A 12,077-nucleotide genomic window follows, 5' to 3' on the forward strand; every position below is an offset into this window, starting at 1 on the left:
GGGCCTCTTGAAGTTGCTGAAGAAAGGGAAATGTTTTCTGTTTGCTCTGGTACTATGATCTCATGTTGCCAGCCTCAGTTAGCTGGATTACCCATGGAATGTGTGCTTCTTCTTAACTGAAGCTTAGCAAAGACTAGTAACCAACCATTGGGGACTTCTTCCTAACCAAGTACTGCATGTGCAGGGAAGAAGCTAGTGCTTCTGACTCTGGGGCACTCACATGCCTTGCTTCTTATGAACAACTGTAAAGGGATGTGGTTGATGGAAGCTACAAGAAATGGAACCACTCACTGACATTGGGACATCACCTGGAATCTTTAAAATAAATTTATGCCTTTTATTTAGAGAGAGAGAGAGAGAGTCATGAAAACATGCACTCTGTTTAGGAGAAGATAGCAAGGAGATTCAGCCCTTGCTTTACAGAATTTCCTTTGATTGGAAATCACTTCGATGCTGAGCTGAGCACATTTGCTGTCTTTTCCGATTAGCAGATACATTTCCCAGAAAGATATCTCTAACTTCCAAACGGTCCCAGCTGGCTGCAGGAAGGGTCTGTGTAACTGACAAAATGCATCTGGTTTCAAGGCACAGATCAAGTACAGAGGCAGGCGCTCCACGTCCCTGGAGAATCCAGCTGGGGTGGGAGCCGAGTCTCGGTACTGCTGGCTCTATAAATGAGTGGAGAAAGAATCCAGAGGAGGAGAGACTGTGGGGAGACAAAAGCCTGCCTGTCTTTGCAGATGAAATTGTCTTGTTCTTGTCTACCCTGAATGTTTCCCAAGCATGAAGGTAAGATAATAATTTATGACTTATCTACTTAAAGGCATCTCCAAGAGGAGGACATACTTAACTGAATGAAATCAGATAAAGAGAAGAATGTGGAAAACACAGAGTGAGAAGGTGTGGGGGGGTGACTTTTAACAAATGTCCTTATCTAAACAGGTTTTTAATAGTTCAGCCAAAGTAAATCAGTTTTTCAGACTGAGAGAGCTGGGAAAAAAGGAATGGAAGGCAATGTTTATGAAGAAAACAATTCCTGAGAAAGCAATAAAGGAATACAGTAGGTCCATTGTTACTTCTAAGGCAAACTTCTCTCCAGCTTGATTGCTTGTTCATTTTAATTTTGGGGTTTTGATTGGATGATGTAAGACCTTTATAGAAAACTGAATCTGTAGCTTTGGGAAGTTAGAATTTAGAATCATGGATGAGAAAAGGACCGTGAGGGCAGACAATATAAGTTCATGGAGTGAATCGATGAGTTTATCATACACATGTGTTGGACCAACATACAACAATCCAATATCTCTAAAAAGTTATTACAAAAAACCCCAAAAACCTAAAACAAAAAAAGTTATCACACACACTAAAGACCAAAGACAGAAATCATTATTATAGAATGAAATTGTAGGATGGAAAAATAAGTTGGAAATGCTGTAATAATTTGTGTGTTCACATATATGTGTGCAGGCCACAGGGTGTCTTCCTCAACTGCTCCCCCTTTTTCCCCTCTCTTTCCTTGGTTAGCAAACCCAGGGATCCTCCTGTCTCTTCCTCCCCACAGTTGGGATCATAGGCATCTACTCCTATGCTTGGCTTTCTATGTGGATGCTTGTGTGCATGTGTGTGTATGTTTGTATGTGTGTGTGTGTGTGTGTGTATCTGTGTGTGTGTGCTCATGAAATGGGGTTGGGGAGAATGTCTACAAACACCATGGCCCTCAGAATGCCAATCCAGGGGAGGCAAGCAGGAAATTCGGTATCGCACAATAGCCAAGGTTGGGTCTAACTTCGAGAGTCTGACACTGGATAGTGTATTTTAGTCATATTTAAGCACAGCACAATTTGGGAAAAAGTTTCCTGCTATAACACAACCCTGTGTGCTTAAGACATGATTACATCAAACTTCCTGTGAAGTACAAGTGACATCTTTTATAAAAGATAGGTTCTATAGATGAACTAAGGAAGCAGGCTCAAGGAAAACGATGCTTATGGTTAGGGCCTAGGGGAGAAAAGTCCTGTAGATTGGCGAGATAAACAAGCTAAGATAAAGGCCAGAAAAAACCAGTACAGCCTGGCCACCCAGTTAATGTAGAGGTCACCCAGCTGTTCAGCATGTCCATTCCCAGCCTTCTGGGTAGAAAACAGGTTATATGACTCTCTTGGAAGAGACATCCCTGTGTGTCTAACATTCCTGGTTTCGTAGTACTTATCTGCGAGCACACACATCTACATGCCTCCTATGGATGCCGGGGCCAACGACCTAATGTCTTCTACAAATGCTGGGAATCAAACCCAGACACTTTTTTTTTTTTTTTGCACAGCAGGTGCATTACCTGTTTTTCCAGACCCACTTTCACTATTGCAGATTTGGTATTTAAAATAAAACTGTTGCGTTATCACCCCGAAGGACCAATTCTGCTGCCCTGCCAGCTGTGGGGTTACCCCAGTCACTGCACTGTCGGCTTGTTTCACAGAATTTGTGCTCACTAGTGAGGCTGGAGAAGGACCAAGACGTAGATCTTTGGTAACTTTTGAATTCTATAGTTAAAAGTTGAACACAAATTACAAAGTTGATACACTTGGGGCTACAATGCTACAGTACCAAGGCAATTTACAAAGTTAGATTTACAGTGTGATCTGGTATTTATTTTACTGAGCTTTGTGGGTTTATTTAACAATTTAGAATACTTGTTAGTTCAAAAAGGAACATGATATACTTGCTAAAGTCACCTAGCTAACCTGTTTTCCCCAATATTTGAATTAACTGTCAATCAACTTCCTTCCTTATTTTATGATGAGACATCTTAATAATTGTTTTATGTTTAAAATGTGTTTCACAGTCATTAATTTATGACATTTTAATGTTGTGATAATAAATAGTTTTTTTCCTTTTAGTTGGCTGATAGGATGTCAACAAATGAAGCAATGGTTTCACTCCAAGATGCATGCAGAATTTCTGCTCGTATTTCAAAGCACATGTTTACACTCTTAGTAAACCTGAAAGGGATGCTTTTGTGATATGTTTCCAGAAAGGGAGACATGGGAAAGCCCTGAGCTATCAAATAGCATAAGTGATCTCTATGTCTGGCATTTTAAGGAGGGATGATCTTAGACCTTCTTCTCCATCCATGCTCCAGAATTCCCCTTAGTTCTCTCATTAGCACTTGAATATGTGGTAACTTGGGGCTGAGCTGTTGAAGAAGAGTTCATAGCCAAGGAGCTTCCCTCTGAGCTAGCTACAGGCCAGTTATGCAGTCTGCTCTCTTGATCTGAGCTCAGCCCAGAGTGAAGCAGGGGTTGGTTCATGCCGGGCACAGCGATGTCTCAGATCAACACATCAGCTGGAACGTGTTAGTGGAACCAGGCAAGGTAGTGTTCATTTGGGGATGAAAAGCCAGAGAAAAGAACTGCAGGGGCTGAAGGTCTCGCTGAGCGTCACAGATATAGTTCATTCCCATTTTTCAGCACAGCAAATTCTGAACTGGTTGTTTATAGTCAGCTTGTGCACAGGACTGTTCTATTTTCATGTGCTTTTTTCTCCTTCTAAAGGGCAGGAAGACAAATTGCTCACATTTTAGGGACTGTCACAGTTTTTGTTTCAAAGTACTCTGACAAAGGCGACCCAAGGAAGGGTTTATTTTAGCTTCCAGGGCAAGGCGCAGCCCTTTGTGGGGGAAATAAGGTTGCTGCAGCTGGGAACGTGACATCTGTGGTCAGAAGAAATCAGTGAATAAATGCTGATGCTTAGTCCTCTTCTTCATTTATACAATCCAGAATCCCCTGTGAATAATCCTCCCAACATCGTCTAATTATTTTCGGACTATTCCACTGGCCTTTCTAGATATTCATGTCTAGTCAGTTACAAAGTCTTACTTGTTTGCCTCCGTGGCTTATACATCTACAAATTTGCCTTGTAGCATCTCTTTCTCTCTCTCTCTTACACATACACACATACACACACACACAACACACACACATACATGTACATGCACAAAAATGTAGTAAGAAGGCACTGGTTAGTTCTTGGCCACTTAGCATAGAAATAACCACACAGAAACTATATTAATTAAATCACTGCTTGGCTCATTACCTCTAGCTTCTTATTGGCTAACTCTTACATATTAACTTAACCCATTTCTATTAATCTGTGTATCGCCACATGGCTGTGGCTTACAGGGTAAAATTCTGGAGTCCGTCTCTGGCAGCTACATGGCTTCTCTCTGACTCCGCCTTCCTTCTCCCAGCCTTCAGTTTAGTTTTCCCCGCCCACTTAAGTTCTGTCCTATCAACAGGCCAAGGCAGTTTCTTTATTTATCAATGGCCACCACATACAGAGGGAAATCCCACATCACAAAAACCTGTTGGATGCATTTTGTGTTCCTCTTGCGTACAGGTGTTTAGTGCTGACCACTTGGGATTAGATAACTCATAGCTCCATTCTTGTAGGAAACTGCTTCTCCATCTCTCTGCAACCATCCATTTTCCATTGCTCTTCACTTAGAGTTAGGGCCTTGTGAGAGTCCCTCAGCCTTGTTAGCATGTTGATCTTGTTCAGGCAACGACAGCCTTGAGACGTCACAGGTGCAACCCCCGTCATGTCTAGAGTACACTGTCCTATAGCAGGTGCTGTAAACCTGCTGGGGTTAGGTACCCCACAGCCTCCTTTTTCCTCCTGTGAGGTCAGTATTTTTAGATAACATCTATAATTGAGTTTTACCCTATGGTATTTCTCCTTTTGTTTTTGGCTTATCTTATTTAACATAATACCATCTAAGTCCGTATGTGTTGTTGCAAACAGGAGGTCTTTTTTTCTTTTAAGGCTCAATGGTATTCCATTGTGTGTGTTTTCTTTCCCCACCCTGGTCCCTCCCCCCCCAATATACTGGGGGTCAAGTACAGTACCATGCAAATTAGGTAAGCACCAGCAAGCTACATTCCTCATCGCTTCTTATGACCTTTTTCTTAATTTTTTCATTCAGTGGTGGACACTGTTGGGTTTCTTGTTTTAGAGATTATGACTAATACTGCAATAAATAAGGGAATGCAGATATCTTTTTTTGGCATACTGATTTCATTTCATTGGGATGGGGAAGGTAAAATCATATGGCAGCTCTATTTTTAAGTTTTTTTTTTGAAGAACCTTCAAGCTTCTATTTAAAACACTACCCCATAAAGAAAAGTCATTTATCTTTTATATGGTTCTTCCACTCATATTCTCCCAACCCACAAAGCCATATGCAAGTAGATGTATTCATTTTTAACACATTAAGGGAATGAAAGCTAAAGCAATATTTCATTGTTTTCTACCCTAGGTAACAAGCTTATTCATTTTGGCAGGATTCATGGCAGAGTTTCAAATCTTCTCAAGGTGAGAATGTTTTGTATTTTGTATGGAAATTTTTTTTTTTTTTTTTTTTTTTTTTTTTTTTTTTTTGGTTTTTCGAGACAGGGTTTCTCTGTGGTTTTGGAGCCTGTCCTGGAACTAGCTCTTGTAGACCAGGCTGGTCTCGAACTCACAGAGATCCGCCTGCCTCTGCCTCCCAAGTGCTGGGATTAAAGGCGTGCGCCACCACCGCCCGGCTTGTATGGAAATTTTAAAATTGTAAGAAATAATAAATTCTTAGCCAGGCAGTGGTGGCACACACCTTTAATCCCAGCATTTGGGAGGCAGGGGCAGGCAGATCCCTATTGAGGCCAACCTGGTCTACAAGAGCTAGTTCCAGCACACCAAAGCTACACAGAGAAACCCTGTCTCCAAAAAAACAAAAAACAAAAAACCCCCCAAAACCCTGTGAGTTCGAGACCAGCCTGGTCTACAAGAGCTAGTTCCAGGACAGGCTCCAAAACCACAGAAAAACCCTGTCTCAAAAACCAAAAAAAAAAAAAAAAAACAAAAAAAAAACCCAAAACCCAAAAATAAATAAATAAAATAAAAGGAATAGTAAATTGTTTAGTATGGCTTAACTTTCATATAGCACATTGAATGTGTTCATGTATTTCATCTTTCTATGATTTTAGAAAATACAATAATTTATTTTATTTCTTCCTTTTAAAGAAGAAACAAGGAAAAAAAATACTTCATGTTCTTTTTTTGGTCCCAATTCGAGGATTTCACCTTAATTCAGAGAGTTGCCGTGGACTCAGAGCAATATTTAATCTTTAAATTTGATCCCTGATAAACATTCTCTAGATTTTAAAGGTCAACAGTTTTTTTTTTTAAATAGTTTTATTGGTTCCTGAAGGTTGGCTAAAAGTCAGCACCATTTACCTATTCCCTTCTTTTTATTTGCAAGGGAATGGAAAGAGCCACCTCACTTAATAGAACTTAGTTCCATAAGTTTCAGGAGCTGTGCAAGACGTGGGATCATAAAGACTGAGACAGTGTGCAGAATCCACTGTGGCCAAGGCCCTGAGTCCAGCAGTGCGGTACGCTAAGGGCTCTGTGCAGAGTAGTGAGGAGACAGGAGGGAAGGCCAAACAGTGTCCATCCTGTCTCCATACCCTGGGGCACAGGTCGGCAAGCAACAGCAAATTCACCAGACTGTTTAAGGGTCAAAACATTTAGATGCTTGGCTCACTGGTACCATGCGCTAGCAGGTTACCAAAGTTCTTTCAATGCACACTACAGAATGGGGTTCATTACTTGTAGGATCATCTGACAGCTTGAGGAGTCAAGAAACACTTGGACACAAGATGTCACCCAGCCCAGTAATGTGCTATGAATCTACAAATCGAGAGTTCTGGTCCCATGAGCTTTTCATAAGTCTCCCTTGACCTTTATGGACTAAACCAGGTGTCTTCCTCCACAGCCAGGGTTTAGGATCATGTTTGTTAAGAGTGGAATTGCTTAAACTCACCTTTTTCACCTATGTGCACTTAAGAAGGGGCCAGAGTGAATATGGGGACTATTTAAATATAAATTGCTGTCTCATAGCCTTGCTAGCATTTTTCTGCTATTTTAGAACTTGTCTCTCATGTTTTTGAATAGCTGTTCAAGTCATTATTGAGTTTCTTCAAAGGTCCAATACCTTCTTTCCAAATATCCTCACCTATTCTCTTAATTTTGACTACTTCTTTATTTTTATTCCCGCAATAAATTTTATGTAAACATTATCTTGGTTAGGGTTACTATTACATGACCAAAACAAATTGGAGAGAAAAGGGTTTATCTGCATATGCTTCTACATCACAGATCATCATAGAAGGAAGTCAGGACAGGAACTCAAGCAGGGCAAGAAGCTAGAGGCAGGACTGATGCAGAGGCCTTGGAAGGCGGCTTCTTACTGACTTACTCATTGTGGCTTCTTCAGCTTGTCTTCATATAGGACCCAAGGCTACCAGACCAGGAATGGCACCACCCACAATGGGCTGGGCCCTTCCTTTCCCATCAATCACTAATTAAGAAAATGCTCTTCAGGCTGGTCTACAGCCTGATCCATTGTGAAGGCATTTTCTCAATTGAGGCTCCCTCCTCTCTGATGACTCGAGCTTGTGTCAAGTTGACGTAAAACTAGCCAGTACAAACACTGTCATGAAATTTATCACATTAGATATAGTATATGATGATTAGAAATGTATGTGTTCCTATCCTTACAGATACATTGAACAAAGTACGTTAGTAGTACTTTGTACAAAATAGTTAACAATAATAGGTACCCCTTTTCCCATTTTCATATATTTTAGGATACTTTTAATACCACTTTAAATTTTTGGAAGTATTTTTTTCTTTTTAAACAACCTATAATAATTTTATAAAACGCGCTTCATGGTGACATTTTCATATAATTACATTTGGCATCTTAAAGCACATTTTTGTTGTTGTCTGTTTTTTTGAGACAGGCTCTTATGTAGCTCAGGATATCCTCAAACTCATTGAGTAGCTGAGCAAGACCTTGAACTTCTGATCCTCCTGCCTCTATTTGACTTCTCCCAGCATGGCGGGTGGGCGGGCAGGCATGTGTGTGTGTGTCCTGGATTACAGATGATCACTGTCTCAAGGAGAGGTGCTTTTGATGACTTTTGATTAGTCTTATCTGTTCTTTGTGTTCTCTTGCGTATCATTCCACCTGCTTCCTGATGGACAAATCTGGTGCCGTGACAGAGCCTCTTCGCCAGTTAACTGCCAGTGGGGCTCCTTTGGCCCTTGGTCAGAATGCAATGGTTGTACCAAGACACAGGTAGGCTCCTACAGAACTTTCATCTTGGTTGTTGTTACGTGAAGGTATGACCACAACAAAATCAACTATTTATTTATTTATTTATTTATTTATTTATTATGTATACAAGATTCTGTCTCCATGTATGCCCGAATGTCAGAAGAGGGTGCCAGACCTCATTACAGATGGTTGTGAGCCACCATGTGGTTGCTGGGAATTGAACTCAGAACCTCTGGAAGAGCAGCCAGTGCTCTTAACCACTGAGCCATCTCTCCAGCCCCCCAAAATCAACTTTTGAATGTTCATTAATTAGTGTTAATGTACTTTGAATCTTATTTTAGTAATTTTCAAGGAAGAGACAAGGACTTGTTTATAATACTGTTATACCGTGTTTATATATATATATATTTTAATTTTTCAAAACATGGGCTGAAAGTTCAGCAATTCTTTATTTAAAAAGATAGGAATAGCATAGAAGAAAGTTAAAAAAATCTGTGTTTTTTTTCAACAGTTTCAACTTTTCCTTCCACTTTAAATGCCAGTCAATAGTGAAAGAGATGCTTCACCTCACTTCACAAATAGGGACCAACTATGAATGAATTAAGGATCTTCAATGTTTTAAATTGATTTCCTAAGTAATAATACAAAATGAAACACTTGGCTTGGATATTGCACAACACTTCTACAAATGTGTGTTTCTTTATAAAACACTCAATGATGAGAATACAGAAATGTATAATGAAAGAAAACAGCACTCGTAATTCTGCTGTTTAGAAGAAACAAACATACCACAGTTTTGCTAGTCTTTCAGGTTGCTTTCTTTCTGTATGCTTATAGTCTTAATTTTATTCATTTTAACACTCATTTTTATTATTATCTGCTGAGAATTTCATTCATGAGTAATCTACTATTGCTTATAGTTTTTAATTATCAGTATCAACATTCTTTTCAGTGATTTTTAAATTGAAAATAGATTCTTCTAACAAATACTACATCATGGCCATAGTTTCCCCTCACACCACTTCTTCCAGCTCCCTGCCACCATACTCCCTCAGATCCACTCTTCCTCTGTTTCCCTTTAGAAAAAGGAGGCCTCCAAGGGACAACAACCAAACACAACAAAAACGAGATACAAGAAAACAGAGCAAAGGCCCTTATATCAAGGGTGGACAAGGCAACCCAACAGGAGGAAAAGAGTCTCAAGCACAGGCACAGGAGTCAGATAGACAGCCACTCACACTGTTAGGAGTCCCACAAAAATACTAACTAACAACCACAACATAGGCAGAGGAGCTGGTGCAGACCCATGCTGGCCTTGTGCTTGTTCCTTCAGTTTCTGTGAGCCCATATGAGCCCTACTTAGATGATTCAGTGGACCGTGTTCTCCTGGTGTCCTCCATCCCCTCTCACTCCTACAGTCTTTCCTCCCCTTCTTCCCCATGAGCTCCCATCTACTGCTGAAGGAATTGTCTCTGAAGACAGTGAACAAGACATCAATTTATGAGTATAGCAAAATATCATTAGGAGTGTTTTTTTTTTTCTAGTTGTGTTTGGTTCTGCCCTAGGACCCTGAGCTATCCATTCTCTGGTTCCTGACATGGAGGCAGTGCCAGATATGGGCTCCCTCTTGTGGCATGGATCTCAAGTTAAAGCAGACATTGGTTGGGCACTCCCACAAAGTCTGCATCACCATTGCCCCAGCACATTTCGTAGGCAGGGCAGATTGTATGTGGATGGCTTTAGCCATAGTTTCATATTATATACGTTTATTCTCTCCTAGTATTCTTTCTTCTTACCCCCCATCTGATCCCTCCTGTTTCCAACCCCACTGCCTTTAGTCCATCCACGAAATTTATTCTATTTCCCCTTCCCAAGGAGATTCCTGTGTTCTCCCTTGAGCCCTCCTTGTTATTTAGCTTCTCTAGGTCTGTAGATTGTAGCATGGTTCTCCTTCATTTTACAGCTAATATCCACTTATAAGTGAGTACATACCATGTTTGTTTTTCTTGGTCTGAGTTACTTAACTCTGGATGATCTTTTTTCCATCCATTTGAATTTCATGATCCTGTGAATTTCATGATGTCATTTTTAACACATGAGTAATATTCTATTGTGTAAATGTACTGCATTTTCTTTATCCATTCAGTTATTTGAGATTCTTCTGTTGAGAACTTTTCGTTTATGTCTGTAGCCTATTTTTAATTGATTATTTGGTTTATTGATGTCTAGCTTCTTGAGTTCTTTATATATTTCAGAAATTAACCCTCTGTCAATGTGGGGTTGGTGAAAATCTTTTCCCATTCTGTAGGATGCCTGTGTCTTATTGACAGTGTCCTTTGCCCTACAGAAGTTTTTAGGTTTCATGTGGTCCCAGTTATTAATCGTTGATCTTAGTACTTGTGTTGTTAGTGTTCTGTTCAGAAAGTTATCTTTTGTGCCAATGAGTGAGAGGCTATTTTAATATAAAGACATCAGTCATATGTTCCCATAATCTTCTTACAATATAATGGTTATTTTAAAGGTCCTGAGCATTCAAATGGCTAAATATTTTAAATGGTTCAGTTTAAATGGATAAACTATGTATTTAAAGGAAGTTTAAACCTTTTTACAATATTTAAAAATTATATCTGGGTGTATGTATGTGTATGAATATGTGTGTCCTATAGCACATGTGTGGAGGTCAGAAAAAATTTGTAATAGTCAGTTATCTTAATTACCATGCAGGTCCTAGGACTTGAACTCCGATGATCAGACTTGGCAGGAAGTTCTTTCAAACACTGAGTCATCTTGCTGCCCCACGTTTAAACTCTTAGAATAGCAGGACTGTCACTTCTTAATCTTTTGTCTAAGATCAGGCATGAGAGAACAAAACCCTTCCACAGAAGATGGTTTTGTCTTGAAGCATCATTGGCACCACCGTCCTCCTATTTTCTTTGCAGTTCTGTGGTCAAACTCAGACCCTTGGGATTGTTAGGCATAAAGTCTTACTCAGTAGCCCAGGCTGCCTTGAACTCATGGCAATCCTCCTGCCTCAGCTTCTGAAGTGCTGAGATTATTGGCATGATCCATGCCATTTGGCCATCATTTTTTTGGATGAAGCATTCTTTTATTATTTATATGAGTTCTATTTTCAAAGCAAGTTACACGAATGAAAAATTTGGTATCTAACAAACATAATAGATGACGCCTGTGATTACAGAGAAAATGCACGTGAACAACAAGGCCAAATTAAAAGAAACAGCAAGTACACAAATCCTTTTTGTAATTCCAAAACCAAAAAAAAAAAAAACCTTCTAACTAGAGAGACAAACAGAGGGTGTTTGTCATATAAGTATTTTTTTTTTCTTTGATGGGGTCATTGTGCAGTGACTATATCCCAGATGATGAAACACAATTTTTATTCAGAAAGAGACAGGTGAAAATGAGAACGGATCAGAGGACTAGAACCAGAGAGGCAAGAATGGGTCTGTGGAGGTTGGGCAGTCCTTAGGGTCCGGCTGGCAACGTGGAGAAGGGCAAACATTCCTGTGCAGAGTATACTGTCTGTATTCAGAACCCGGAATAGGGAACATCAGTAAGTTACATATGTGGCAAGGCTTAGTCAGTTACAAAGAGAGAATAAGCCAGGCGATGGTGGCACACGCCTCTAATCCCAGCACCCAGGAAGCAGAGGCAGGTGGATCTCTATGAGTTCATGGTCAACCTGGTCTACAGGGTAAGTTCCAGGACAGGCACCAAAGCTACACAGAGAAACCCTGTCTCAAAAAAACAGAGAGAGAGAGAGAGAGAGAGAGAGAGAGAGAGAGAGAGAGAGAGAGAGAGAGAGAGACTAGAAACATATCCAGAAACTTTTCTGGTCCCATTTCTTACAGCTCTGCTCTTAACTGCAGGGCAAGGTACCAGTGCCAGGCTGAGGCTCATG

The 12,077-nt window shown here is 40.2% G+C and overlaps 1 protein-coding gene across 1 annotated transcript in view; it reads left to right on the plus strand.

Annotated features, from left to right (window-relative positions):
* The first annotated feature begins 649 nt into the window (after positions 1-649).
* C7 (complement C7) overlaps positions 650-12,077 on the plus strand; it is a 57,356-nt gene continuing 45,928 nt past the window's right edge. Inside the window, exons 1-3 of the mRNA XM_057789991.1 lie at positions 650-789; positions 5,312-5,367; positions 8,101-8,176. Of these exons, the coding sequence (XP_057645974.1) occupies positions 784-789; positions 5,312-5,367; positions 8,101-8,176 (138 nt within the window). The 5' untranslated portion in view covers positions 650-783. The remainder of the gene's footprint in view (positions 790-5,311; positions 5,368-8,100; positions 8,177-12,077) is intronic.

The sequence above is a fragment of the Chionomys nivalis genome, chromosome 15 (genome assembly GCF_950005125.1).
Source record: "Chionomys nivalis chromosome 15, mChiNiv1.1, whole genome shotgun sequence".
In the NCBI taxonomy this organism is placed as follows: Eukaryota; Metazoa; Chordata; class Mammalia; order Rodentia; family Cricetidae; genus Chionomys; species Chionomys nivalis.